This window comes from Fukomys damarensis, unplaced genomic scaffold (genome assembly GCF_012274545.1).
Source record: "Fukomys damarensis isolate Sample0158 unplaced genomic scaffold, DMR_v1.0_HiC HiC_scaffold_13, whole genome shotgun sequence".
NCBI classification, from domain to species: Eukaryota; Metazoa; Chordata; class Mammalia; order Rodentia; family Bathyergidae; genus Fukomys; species Fukomys damarensis.
Genome location: NW_022900925.1, coordinates 36,393,561 through 36,405,651, shown reverse-complemented (window position 1 = coordinate 36,405,651; position 12,091 = coordinate 36,393,561). Strand labels below are relative to the sequence as shown.

The window sequence follows — 12,091 nt, the reverse complement described above, 5'->3', positions numbered from 1 at the left end:
GCGAGCCCCGCCCAGCGCTGCCAAGTTCATTGACCAAGCTAGGGGCCGGTCTGTATCTCCGAGTGCCACCCCCGGGACAAAGGCTCCTCAGCGAAAGCAGTCAGAAAAGCGTCCAGACACCCGTTCTGCCCCTCGACCTCCCGCCACAGTCTGGCCACCCAGGCTGCGCTCCGGCCCCTCAGAGGCATCTAGGGATAGAAAGCAGGGCTCAGGCTTTGTCCTTCCGCCCTCGGCAAATACAGGGACAGGGAGCGGGACCAATGCCGAAAGCAAAGACAGCAGCCACCTGCCTGCCTAAGGTGCACACAGTTGAGAAAACAAAGTAAGGGGAGGAGGGTGAGAAGAGCCGGCTCCAGCGGAAACTTTCTCCAAGCTGAGATCTCTCTGGAAACCCAGGATGAGCTGGGCCAAAGCAAAGAGATGGGAGGGGGGCGTCACCTGGCCACGCCGCAGCTTGGGGAGCCGCAGGCGGACAATGCACGCATTCACGGAAGCACCTGTTGGTTCCGCTCCTGCCGTGGGGCAACCCCTGTGCTCCCTGCCAGCTACAGAGATCAGCAACAGCATCAGCCTCACCCTTCGCCTCTCGCGCACCCAGTCAGGCTCACTGACGCCAAGTAGAGTCCCTCGAGCAAGGGGCCAGGTGACAGCCCTGCTGGGAGAGTGACACCGCAGGGACGGGAGGAGGAGCTCTCCGTGAAAATGAGAACAGCACAGCGGAGGAGGCGCTGACTGCCTGAGGAGGGGGCTGGGGTTGCCGATGGGGACCTGAGGCGCTCAGCTCCCATGACGGCGACAAGTGCCCAGTCGCGGGGCAGGGGAAGCGACACAGCACCGCGAGGAAGAGTCGGGTAGAGGGGCAGGAGGGACCGAGGCTGCCCAGGTTACCCGGACAGGTGTGGCGGGCGTGCAGAAAACCAGCCATGGCCAGGGACCTCGCACCTCCAAGTCCCCAGGGCTTGTGTGAAAAACAGTTCCCTAGGCCCTCCCACCACTGAATCCCGGTCTGGGCCAGAGCCCCAGGAATTTTGAGCTGTTGACAAGCCCTCGGGTGGCTGCGGGTGGCTGCTTTGCAAGCTGGGCCTGAGAGCCACCAGTCCTGTTAGTCCAGATTGGCAGGAGTAGGGGGCAGAGGCTGAGTGGGGGAGGGGGCTCCTCTGCACTTTGGAAAGATTGGGCCTCTGCCGGAGGGCGGGTGCAGAGGGAAGGCTCACCCAGAGCGCTGGAGGTTCCGTTTCTGTGGCTTTCTGGAGGGGAGGGGAGGGAAGGACAAGTAGCAGATCTAGATGCCAGTGTGGTCCCATACACCTGGGATCCCAGCACTTGGGAGGCTGAGGCAGGAGGATTGCCACGAGTTTAAGGCCAACCTGGGCTACATAGTGAGGCCCTATCTCAAAAAAAAAAAAAAAAAATACAGAAAGAAGGAAAGAAAAGAAAAAAAAGCAGATCTGGGGCTGGGAGGGAAGGAGAGCTGGCCTGGCAGGAGGGCCACAGGGACTTGTGGGAGGGAGGTCACAGGGCTGCTGTGCCTTTGCCGAGGTTGTGGCTGCACAATGACTGGGTGTGGACTCAAAGAAAGGTCCACTCAAAGGATGCTTTTGCTTTTGTGTTTGTTTTGAGATAGGACCTCATTATGTAGTCCAGGCCAGCCTTCTACTCAGTATATAGCCCAGGCTGGCCTTGAACTCACAATCCACCTGCCTCAGCCTCCAGAGTACTGGGGTTACAGCCATGCACCATGAATTTTAACTGTGGATAAACTGCATCTGAATTTCTTAGCTAAAGGAATAAAAAAGAATAGATTTACAGGGCTGGGGATTTAGCTCAGTGGCTCCACACCTGCCTTCCAAGCTCAAGGTACTGAGCTTGATCCCCAGTACCAAAAAAAAAAAAAAAGATTTACAGATGCTTCTTGGCTTATCATGAGGTTAGATCTCAATAATTCACTGTCAGTTGAAACTTTGTTTAATACACCTAACCTGGCCAGGTGTAGTGCGCACACCTGTGCTCTCAGCCACTTGGGAGGCTGAGGGTCCAAAGTTCGAGGCCAGTCTGGGCAACTTAACAAGACCTGGTCTCAAGATTTAAAAAAGAAAAAGTCTGGGGATATAGCTTAGTGGTAGAATCCCCCAGGTTCTGTCCTCAGTACTGGAACAAAACAAAACAACTACCAGTTTCTACTGAGTCCTGATTGCATTCACAGCACTGTACGTTGAAAAATCATACGTCAAGCCATTATAAATCAGGAACCGTCTATGTAGAAAAATAGAACAGAATCGAGAGTTCAAATATAAATCCTTATATTTCTGGTCAGTACATTTTTGACAAAGGTCCCAAGACAATTCGATGGGGGAAACAATAGATTATCCTGTTTGTTGTTTTGTTTTGCAGAGGTAGGGATGGAATTTGTATACTCTAGGCAAGTGCTATACCCCTGAGCTCCATCCCCAGCCCTGTCTTAGACCATGTTTGAGATGGAGTCTTTCTAAGTTCCCAGATGACCTCTAACTTGGGTGCCCCTCGGGTGGCTGGGACATCGCTGCATGCCACCGTATCTATCAGAAAGTCTTTTCAATAAATGGTGCTGTGAGCCAGGCCTAGTGGCGCACGCCTGTAATCCCCGCACTCTGGGGGGCTGAGGCAGCGACACGGCAAGCTGGAGCCCAGCCTGGCCAATTACCAAGACCTTGTATCACACATAAAAAAGGGCTGGGGCTCTAACCCCATTGGGAAGACCCTGGCTTCGATCTCCAGAGAGAGAGACAGAAAGGCACAGGCAGAGAGATGGAGGCGGAGGCAGAAAGAGACAGGCCGGAGAAAGGACCTCTCATGCACACCGGACACCCCCCACAGCAGGCACAAAGCAGTATTCAAATGCCAGTCTTCACCACCCGGTAAGCAGATAAAGTGTGCTGATTTCTGCGATGGAATACTACTCGGCAACAAAAAGGTACTAAAAAAATAAAGTGGAATTACTGCTGATTGGATGATACTCCCCAGGAAGTCATTACAGGGAGGGAGGGAAGCAGGAAGAGGAAGGCCAGCTGTGGCAGGATTCCACTCACCGGACCTGTCTGGAAGAGGCAATTTGGGGGGTCGGGAAGCACCCCGGGGCTGGAGCTGGGCCCAGACCAGCTGCAACCAGGCCAGAGGGGCCTTATCAGGAGGTGGGAATGTCTCCTAACTGGATTGTGGTGCCACTTGCACAACTACAAGCCGCTGGATTGTTTAAAAAGAAAGAACAGCTTAAAGGCACACGGCAGTGGGCTATCACGGTAGTTTAATGGCACCCAGCAGAGACTTTCACAGCATCCTCTCCGAAGTTGCAAAACGAGACTTAACGATGCTAGCCCTCCAATAAGCGGCTGGGAGAAAGTGGGGTGTGCAGGGGGTGGGTGCAAGAGATGGGGCTGGAAGCCTGGGGAGCTGCGCCCCAAAGTCTGAAGGTCCCCAGTGCAAGGGAGGAGCAGTCAAAAAAGATTGGGAAAGGCACAGTTTAGCCCTTGGGAGTTCAAAGAACTTCAGTGCATAGCTATGGAGTAGTTTAAACTGTGGTGCCTGGCTGTGATTCCAACCATTCTGGGAGGCTGAGGCAGGAGGAGTTTTGCAGGTTCTGTGCCCACCTAGGCAACTTAGCAAGAATTTGTCTCTAAATTAAAAGATAAGTATGACTAGGGACTTAGATCAGTGATACAGTGCCCCTGGATTTAATCTCCAGCCCCAAAATAAGTAAATTATAAGGTATATTTTGTAAGAATAAAATTTCATTCTCATGCTAGGGAGATGGAAATGGCCCATCCCCAGGCTGCTCGCCCCATCACTTTTTCTTCCCCTCGTAGACTGGAAGGCACTTTGGGAGCTCATGAGCTCAGTCGAATCCCCGAGGCCCCCCGGAAAGGGAACGCGGGCTGACACCATCCGATCCCAGCACTAGCTGCGGCCTGCAGGGGGCGCGCAGGCGCAACGAGCGGCCGGCCCCGCCCCGTCACGTGCCCGCGCCGTGCGTCACACCCGGAAGTGGCGGCCGAGCGCAGAGGGGAGCGATGAGCGGGGGATCCGGGGAGCTGTCCGTGGCGCCCCCTCCCGGGGAGGTGGAACCGGGCAGCGGGGTCCGCATCGTGGTGGAGTACTGGTGAGCGGCTGCGGCGGGCGGGGAGGGACAGACGCGACTGCGCGGGACCCCTTCCCGGCACCCCAGCCCACCCGCGTCTCTTCCCTAGCGAGCCCTGCGGCTTCGAGGCCACCTACCTGGAGCTGGCGAGCGCCGTGAAGGAGCAGTACCCGGGCATCGAGGTCGAGTCGCGCCTCGGGGGCACAGGTGAGGCGCTGGCTGCTTTGGTCAGGTGCCCAGCAGCGTTTGGCGCATAGTAAAAATGTACCGCGAGTCCCCTTCCCTAGGTGAGGGGGTCACAGACCAGGCCCCCGGGGGTGAAAGCTGTTGGCAATAGCGGGACGTGGATCCTAGCCCTGAGGAGGCTGAGGTGGAAGGATCACCGAGCTGGAGGCCAGCCTGAACTACATAGACAGACCGTCTCTAATAGAAAAGCTGTTGGCCCTCGTGCAGGTTTGAGGGGAGGGAGCCCTCCACTGGGAGTAGGAAGACACCATGGCAGGCACTCTGGAGTTGACCTGCAGAGACCTCTGGCTCTGGAGTCTAGTGGGGCTCACAGGGGCCCCCTTCCCCGGACTTGTGCCTGGGCTCTGCAGTGCCATCCACTCACCTATTTATTTCCTGCCAGGGGCCTTTGAGATCGAGATCAACGGACAGCTGGTGTTCTCCAAGCTGGAGAACGGGGGTTTCCCTTATGAGAAAGATGTGAGTGTTCAAAACTCAGGGCGGGTGGGGGGACCTTGACCCCAACAGTGTGTCATCCTGTCCTGCGCCTCTGCCCTCCTCCTAGCTCATCGAGGCCATCCGCAGAGCCAGTAATGGAGAACCCCTAGAAAAGATCACCAACAGCCGCCCTCCCTGTGTGATCCTGTGACTGCTCAAAGTTCCAGGGTCCACGCCGCGGGCTCCCCCAGCCCTGCTGGACGCTCCTCCACCTCTCCCTTCACTCAGCCCCTGGTAGCTAAGGGACCCTGGCCTCGACTTCGCCCTTCAGACACTGAAGGGAAAAGGAGCTTTGGTGGTCACTGGAGTAGGAATGACGCTCTCCGTTGACTTTCCACAACCACCCCGTCCCTACACGCTTCCCCAGGCGCAGTGTCCACGAAAGCACTTGAAAGCACTTGCCAGAGGCCGCAGCGGATCTAATTCACTTCCCCTAAACCCTGGGCCGTGTTAGCTGTGGGCAATAAAGAGGCACCCAGACACTCTGAAGAGGGGTGTGTTTCTGCAGCTTGGGGAGAGCCTGGCCTCCACACCCCCTGGCCGGTGGACAGCTCCTGCCTCTCACTTCCCCCTGCCGCAGCGGGAGGAAGTGACCCCACTCTGGGGTGGCCTTTGGAGTGAGTCCGACCAAGCAAGAGTGATTAGCAGGCTGCAGGCTCTAAGATCAGAGCCCTCCGTTCCCAGTCCCTGCATCCCAAAGCCAGGAATGGCAGGCTGGGCTTCTGGCTCAGGCTCTGGAAGGTCCCAGCCACCCGCTCTGATGGAGCTATGGGCAAGGTGGGCAGAAGGGCCTGGCACTGAGCTACCCCACACGGAGGCCAGGCCCAGCTGCTTTTCACGACCTGCCAATGGAGAAAGTCGGGGTGGAGAGGGGTACCCCACTCAGCCCCTGGGCACCCCCATTCACAGTATACCCATTCTTCCTCAGTCCTTATTTCATCTTTTTAAAAAGCAAGTAAAAACAAAACAAAAAGCACTCTGTGCAGGGATGGATCTGGGCGTGGGGGTGGTGCCGTTCCTCCTAGGGTGGTGCCGGTCCCAGGGACAGGCTCCCGTCGGCCACCCTTGCTCTCAGCCACTCCCGTGGGGCCCTCCATTCCTCTGCTCAGCTTCTCAGTTCAGTACCAAGGGTCTGAAGAGGGCTGGGCAGGGCTGCAGGTCCGGTGGGTGGGGCTCCAAACCCAGAGATGCCCAGAGCCTCCCTCCCGCAGCCAGGTCGGAGCTCTGCTCATCTGCCTGGGAGGATAAGCAGAAGCGAGGTCCCTAGTGTGCTTCTCGGCTCACACAGGCATGTCCAGGCCCAGGTACTCCGGGTTCTCTGCTGTAGGGGTCCCTTCAAAGGTGCTCGGTGGAGACCCCCGCTCTGGTTGGTCCTGGTCCCAATAATACAGGTTGTCAAAGGCCGGGCTGAAGGCGGGCGGAGAATGGGACTGGGCGCCTCCTCGAGGTGCCAAGTACTCCGGGTTCTCCACAGCACCCCCAAAGGCAAAAACATCCTTGACAACCCCATTCTTCCCAGGGGAGAGAGTCTTGGGCCTTTCCAGAGTGGCACCAGCAGGTCGGACAGGGGGCAGAGGACCCTCTAGGGGCGAGGGGGGCTGTGGCCGGAGCTCTGGCTGGTTGACATATTCTGAAAGGGCAAAGAGGACTGTGAGGGAGAGGAAGCAGGGTGTCCCCAGCCTCAGTGGGGGTCCCCTCCACCCTGTCTGACTCCATACCAGGTTGGGGACTGCAGGTCAGTGGGGTGACGTAGCTGTCAGTCTCCCGGGCCGGGGGGACCGTGGGGTCCTCGCTGTACCGCTGCAGGGGGCTGGGGTCATTTGGAGGGAGGCTCTGGAGCCCCTTGGCCACCCCCATTCCTGGGTCACCCTCGAACACGTCGGTGCTGGCCCCTTCTGAGGCAGCCAGTGGGGACCGGGGGGGCTTCTCTTCGGGGGTCTCCAGCCCCAGCGTCAGCTCCCCACCACCACTCTGGGGTCAGGAAAGAAAGGTGTAATAGAGTCACAATAATGGGGCCACTTGTGGATGGGAGGGGCTCCTCGGGAGAGAGGCAGAGTCGCCTTCAGGGGTGATTTAGGGTCATGGCAGAGAGGATTGTGTCACAAGGTCTCCAGGAAGAGTGAATTTAGGGGACTTCAGGGAGAGGGACCCTAGTGCATGGGGCACAGGCACCAACCCGGGTGGAGGAGCTGCGGTGCCTGCGGTGGGCTGTGCCCGCAGTGCCCAGGGCAGGGTCCGGGCAGAAGAAGCCCTGCTGGGGTACTAGGTACTCCTCGGCATCCACCAGGTCCCCCATGTCGTCGTCCTCCAGCAGTGAGCGGTAGAAGGTACTGTCCAGGGGGCTGGCAGAGCCCAGGTCCTCATTCTAGGGAGGCAGGAGACTGAGGTGGCAGCCCGGCCAAGGGCAGGCAGGGGGCACTCGGGTACCACCTCTGCCACCCTCTGCGGGAAGGGTGGGAAGGCCTGGTACCTGAATGACCACAAAACGCTGGGGGTCTCTGGCCATGCGGGAGAATTCGGACACCAGCTCCCGGAATCGCGGCCGACACTCCGAGTCGATCATCCAACCTGGGGAGGGAGGGAGCTCAGCCTGCGCGGCCACAGGCCGGGAGCTGCTCTGCCCTCGCACCCTCTGGGTGAAACGGCCCACGCCCACACGCACATTTCACCATGATCATGTAGACGTCGATGGTGCAGATCGGGGGCTGGGGCAGCCGCTCCCCCTTCTCCAGCAGGTCGGGGATCTCACGGGCTGGAATCCCATCATAGGGTTTGGCCCCAAAAGTCATCAGCTCCCACACCGTCACCCCTAGGAAGGAGACAGGCGTCAGGATGGGGGTCCAGGGGCTGCTCTGGTGCAGGAGAGCCTGGCACCGCGGTGGGGGAGAGGGACAGGACCCGCCCAGTCTTCCCCACTCCCCGCCCACGCACCGTAGCTCCACACGTCGCTCTGGTGGGTGAACCGGCGGCGCAGGATGGACTCCAGGGCCATCCACTTGATGGGCACCTGGGGAGCAAAAGGGGAGCCTTCCGACTGGGTGTGGGGAGTGGCGCCCCCCGAGGCCTCACGGGGCCGCACCCCAGGCCCTCCCTGCCCGTGCCCCTCTGCCCCCGACCTTGCCCCCGTCCGCGTGATACTCCGTCTCGTCGATGTCCAGCAGCCGCGCCAGCCCAAAGTCTGTGATCTTCACGTGGTTGGGGCTCTTGACCAGCACGTTGCGGGCAGCCAGGTCCCTGTGCACCAGGCGCACTTCCTCCAGGTAGCTCATGCCCTGGGTGGGAGGCACGGTGTGGACCCCGGGCTCTCGCTCGGCTCACGTCCACCCTGCCCGACAGCGGCACCTACCTTGGCTATCTGCACGCACCAGTTGAGCAGGTCCTGGGAGCCCAGGCGCCCGCGGTGCTCGCGAACGTGGTCCAGGAGGCAGCCGTAGGGCATGAGCTGCGTCACCAGCTGCACCGTTGAAGTCAGGCAGATGCCCAGGAGGCGGGACACGTACGGGGAGCCCACGCCAGCCATCACGTAGGCTTCCTGGGGGCGGGGCGTGTGAGGGGCGGGGCCACGGGACACCCCGCCTCCCGCCATGGCAAGTGGCCAAGACCCAGCCAGGGGTCTCAGGTGCCCCGGCAAGGGTGGAGGGGCTTACGTCCAAGATTTCCTTGTTGGCCTTGGGGGACGTGTTTTCCCGCAACACTTTGATAGCCACGGGGATTTTCACATTCTCCCCATCGGGGATCCAGATGCCCTGAGGAGGAGGAGGGCTGTGAGCGGGGTCTTCCCATGGCCCCGGCTCCGTTCCACCAGCCCAGACCCTGCCTGGCCTCTGACCTTGTAGACGGTGCCGAAAGCTCCGGAACCAAGCACCTTCACCTTCCTCAGCTCGGTCTCCTTCAGGATCCGCATCTGTGCCTGGTTGGGCATGGCCCCGCTGGGCGTCAGCGGCTCCACCAGCTGCGGGAGGGCGTGGGTCAGCACCCGGCAGGCTGCGGACCGGGCGTCCGGGGATGTGGGGCCGCCTCACCTCGGGCTCCTGCAGCAGCCGCCGCATGGTGTACTTCCGGATCTTCTGCCGCCTCCGCTTGAGGGCAATGCCGATGACCACACACATGACCATGAACAGCAGGACGCCCACCACGGCCGCGATGATGGATGTCACATGGCTGGGGGCAGGAGCCAGGAGCCGGGGTAAGGGGTGGGGGCCGGACAGGGCAGGGGTTCCGAGGGAGCCCATGGAAGGACTGAAGGTCCCTGGCATTTGGAAAGGGGAGTGGGAGGGGCGACGCAGTGGCTCGGACTCTTTCTTCCACTCTTAACACCTGCCATGACTCCCTACTGCCTCTTGGGTGAAGTCCAGACAGCCCCATCTCCAGGTCCTCGGGCCCCGGCCCCAGCTCAGGCTTCCACGGAGCTTACTGTATGTAAAATCTGGTGAGGCCAGGGCTGGGCACCAGGTCAAGACCTCCCTTGGGTTCGGCCTCACAAATGCGCACTCACCTAGGGGATCTCCTTTCCCGACTTGGCTCCTTGCGGGCAGAGGGAGCTCCTGGGCGCTCACCAGACAGTCTGGTCACCTGTTCCCCCACCCCTTGCCCAGCCCAGGCCTGGCACACAGCAACCCTCCGCTGGCTGCTGGTTCCACCGACAGAGGACGGCTAGGACAGACTCCAGCCTGTCCTCCCCTGTCCAAACTCCCCCGTGTCCAGACAGCCGCGTCCTGTGGTCGAGAGTCCCGGTGGTCAAGACCTGTCCCCTAAACCCAGTCCTGCCCAGACTCCAGCTTCCCTGCTTCCTCTGGCTCGCCATCCTGGTAAGAAATCACCGACCCAGCCCAACGTGGGGGTGCACACCTATCATCCCAGCACTCTGGGAGGCTGAGGCAGGAGCACTGCAAATTGGAGCCAAACCTGGGCAATTTAGGGACTTACTGAGACTGTCTCAAAATACAAAAGGTGGGGAGGCTGGGGTGTAGCTCAGTATGAAGGTTCAGCTCCCAGCATAACAGAAAAAGAATCCCCCATCCTTCAAGACTACAGCTACACTCGCTTCATCGAGCTGGAGTTTCAGGGAGCTGAACTTGGCCTGTGTCTATAGGAACCACCAAGGTCCTTCCGGTGAGGATCGGGGGTCCCATCCTTTCCCTGTCCCTCCTGTCCCCAGACACCTGGGGAGATCGGTGGAAAACAGCCTGGGAAGGGGCCCGTGTCACGTCTGCAGTGACCACACGAGAGGGGGTGGGGCAAGGGGCACCACAGTTCCTCCCAGGTACCAAGCCCACCTGGCTCTCTGCTCGGCGGGGCAGCCCCTGTCATCCAGGTCCACACAGCTACAGGAGAGAAAGCAGCATCAGCAACTAGGGCCACACACACACACACACACACACACACACACCCTCCCTGTGGATGTGGCCGGGATTATCTTCATTGTCCAAAGGCAGAGCAGGGCTGAGGTCACAGTGGCTGCACACCCACAAGGCTAGGGCCCTGATGGCCAGGTGGGGACAGCAGCTGTTGCCCTCATAAGAGTCCTGGGTAAAACAGCGCCACTTCCCCTGTGAATAGTCTGGTGACACCTGTTAAACAGTGCGGGCTAGGGTGCACTCAGGGGTGGAGGGTGCTCTGCATGTGAGGCCCTGGGTTCGATCCCCAGCACCAACCCATTGGTCAGTAAAACATCCAAGGCCTCATAGTTCACCTCTTGGTGTATGCCCTGGTCACCAACATCAGTACCCTAGGAGCACACACAGGATGTGCTTGTTTAGGGAGCAGAACTGCAATAAACCGGGGAAAAAAATAGCAGCCGGGCTTGGTGATGTACACCCTAACCCCAGCACTTTGGGAGGCTGAGGCAGGGAGGCGGCAAACCAGCGCCCAACCCAAGCAACTGAGCCAGACCCTGTCTCAAAATAAAAATTAAAGCAGGGAAAAAAAGAACTAAAGCAGGTCTAGGGATATTTGCTCAGTGCAAAGGCCTTGAGCTCAATCCTCAGTATCCTAAAAAAGATTTTAAAATAAAATAAAAAGGAGGTGGCTGGGGATTTGGCTCAGTGGTTCCGCTGTCTGCCTCCCAAGCGCAAGGGCCTGAGCTCAACCCCCGGTACCAAAAAAATAAAATAAAATAAAAAGGAGGGAAAATATCCTAAAGTATTAGGAAGACAGAAGTAGCAACATTCATTAATATTTTGTGTATCAATTTAATTTCTTGCTTGTTCAGTTTTTTGAGACAGGGTCTTGCTACGTGGTGCAGGCTGGCCTTGAACTCACTATGTAGGCCAGGCTGGCCTCGAATGCTCAGTGATCCTCCGGCCTCAGCCTCCTGAGTGCTGAGATCACTGGCCTGCACCACCATGTCCAGCAATTTAAACATTTAACATGTCATTTTTTGTGATTGGAAAAAAGAAATGAACAACTAAGTTCCAGGGAAGGGAAAGCAAAAGTAGAGTTTTGCCTTCTGATGGTAAGAACCGGAGACAGGTTCCTTCTAGGAAAGCCCCCCTACTCACGAGTGGGTGCAGTTGATGGGGCACGGCTGGCACGTGCCCTCCTCATCCGGGAACTTCCAGATGGGCATGTAGGAGAGGTCGGGCTTCACGCCGCTCGGGCAGCGGGCCACGCACAGAGGAGGGTCCTTGTAGTGGGCACAGGCTGTGCACTGGTCGGCCTCCTGGGGGGTAGTCAGGCGGAGGGTTGGCACCCACACCCCGGGCAGCAAGCTCAGTGCCCTTCGTCCTCCCCCGGCCATTCCTCAGCAGTCTCTGCTCCCGGGACAGACACCTCGCCCCCCAGTACCGCTCCTTCCAGCTGGGATCCCGAGTGGGCACTTTGGCCTGGGAACCGGAAGGAAGTGCCTGGAGAGCGACGTGCACCGTTGAAGGTGTGACATGGAGGGACAACAGCTATTACACGAAGGCTTTGCGGTGCCCAGGCGCCGTGCCAAGCCCTGTTTAATTCTCTTTCCACCACACCCTGACAAGTCAGGGAAGATTGCAACATTCACCACGCAGTGAGAAACTGAGGTTGGGTTAGAATACCGGCAGCCAGGAGGCTACGTCACAGGTGTGGACGGCCACACAGAGGAGGAACGCAGGGATCCCTGGGTCCAGGTCCCCAGCCGAGGCCCAGGACCAGCACCCGGGCCTGACGGTGCCCCGCCCCCACTCCCGGGCCCCTCCTACATCCGGGTCTGCGCGCCCCGCCCCCAGCACCTCACCGATCCAAAGCAGGTAGTGGAGCCATTCTGGGGCTGACACTCGGGATGGC

The 12,091-nt window shown here is 59.1% G+C and overlaps 2 protein-coding genes across 2 annotated transcripts in view; one reads left to right on the top strand and one right to left on the bottom strand.

Annotated features, from left to right (window-relative positions):
- The first annotated feature begins 3,995 nt into the window (after nt 1–3,995).
- Nucleotides 3,996–5,747, top strand: Mien1 (migration and invasion enhancer 1). Its single transcript, XM_010620038.3, has 4 exons — nt 3,996–4,132; nt 4,221–4,318; nt 4,740–4,816; nt 4,902–5,747. Exons 1-4 carry the CDS (start codon nt 4,044–4,046, stop codon nt 4,983–4,985), a joined length of 348 nt encoding a protein of 115 aa, XP_010618340.1. The 5' UTR covers nt 3,996–4,043; the 3' UTR covers nt 4,986–5,747.
- A 117-nt stretch (nt 5,748–5,864) lies between these two features.
- Erbb2 (erb-b2 receptor tyrosine kinase 2) overlaps nt 5,865–12,091 on the bottom strand; it is a 13,458-nt gene continuing 7,231 nt past the window's right edge. The window contains exons 14-27 of the mRNA XM_033763024.1: nt 12,042–12,091; nt 11,335–11,495; nt 10,111–10,158; nt 8,857–8,995; nt 8,664–8,786; nt 8,482–8,580; nt 8,181–8,366; nt 7,951–8,106; nt 7,766–7,841; nt 7,497–7,643; nt 7,305–7,402; nt 7,011–7,199; nt 6,553–6,805; nt 5,865–6,464 (exon numbers count right to left, since the gene is read on the bottom strand). The exon at nt 12,042–12,091 is cut by the window's right edge and continues 171 nt beyond it. Of these exons, the coding sequence (XP_033618915.1) occupies nt 6,115–6,464; nt 6,553–6,805; nt 7,011–7,199; nt 7,305–7,402; nt 7,497–7,643; nt 7,766–7,841; nt 7,951–8,106; nt 8,181–8,366; nt 8,482–8,580; nt 8,664–8,786; nt 8,857–8,995; nt 10,111–10,158; nt 11,335–11,495; nt 12,042–12,091 (2,075 nt within the window). The 3' untranslated portion in view covers nt 5,865–6,114. The remainder of the gene's footprint in view (nt 6,465–6,552; nt 6,806–7,010; nt 7,200–7,304; nt 7,403–7,496; nt 7,644–7,765; nt 7,842–7,950; nt 8,107–8,180; nt 8,367–8,481; nt 8,581–8,663; nt 8,787–8,856; nt 8,996–10,110; nt 10,159–11,334; nt 11,496–12,041) is intronic.

Bases quoted from the DNA above. Each gene is read 5' to 3' on its own strand.
- Mien1 (XM_010620038.3), top strand. From the start codon at position 4,044: ATGAGCGGGGGATCCGGGGAGCTGTCCGTGGCGCCCCCTCCCGGGGAG. The intron at 4,133-4,220 runs GTGAGCGGCTGC...TCTCTTCCCTAG, and splicing joins CGCATCGTGGTGGAGTACTG to CGAGCCCTGCGGCTTCGAGG. The intron at 4,319-4,739 runs GTGAGGCGCTGG...ATTTCCTGCCAG, and splicing joins GTCGCGCCTCGGGGGCACAG to GGGCCTTTGAGATCGAGATC.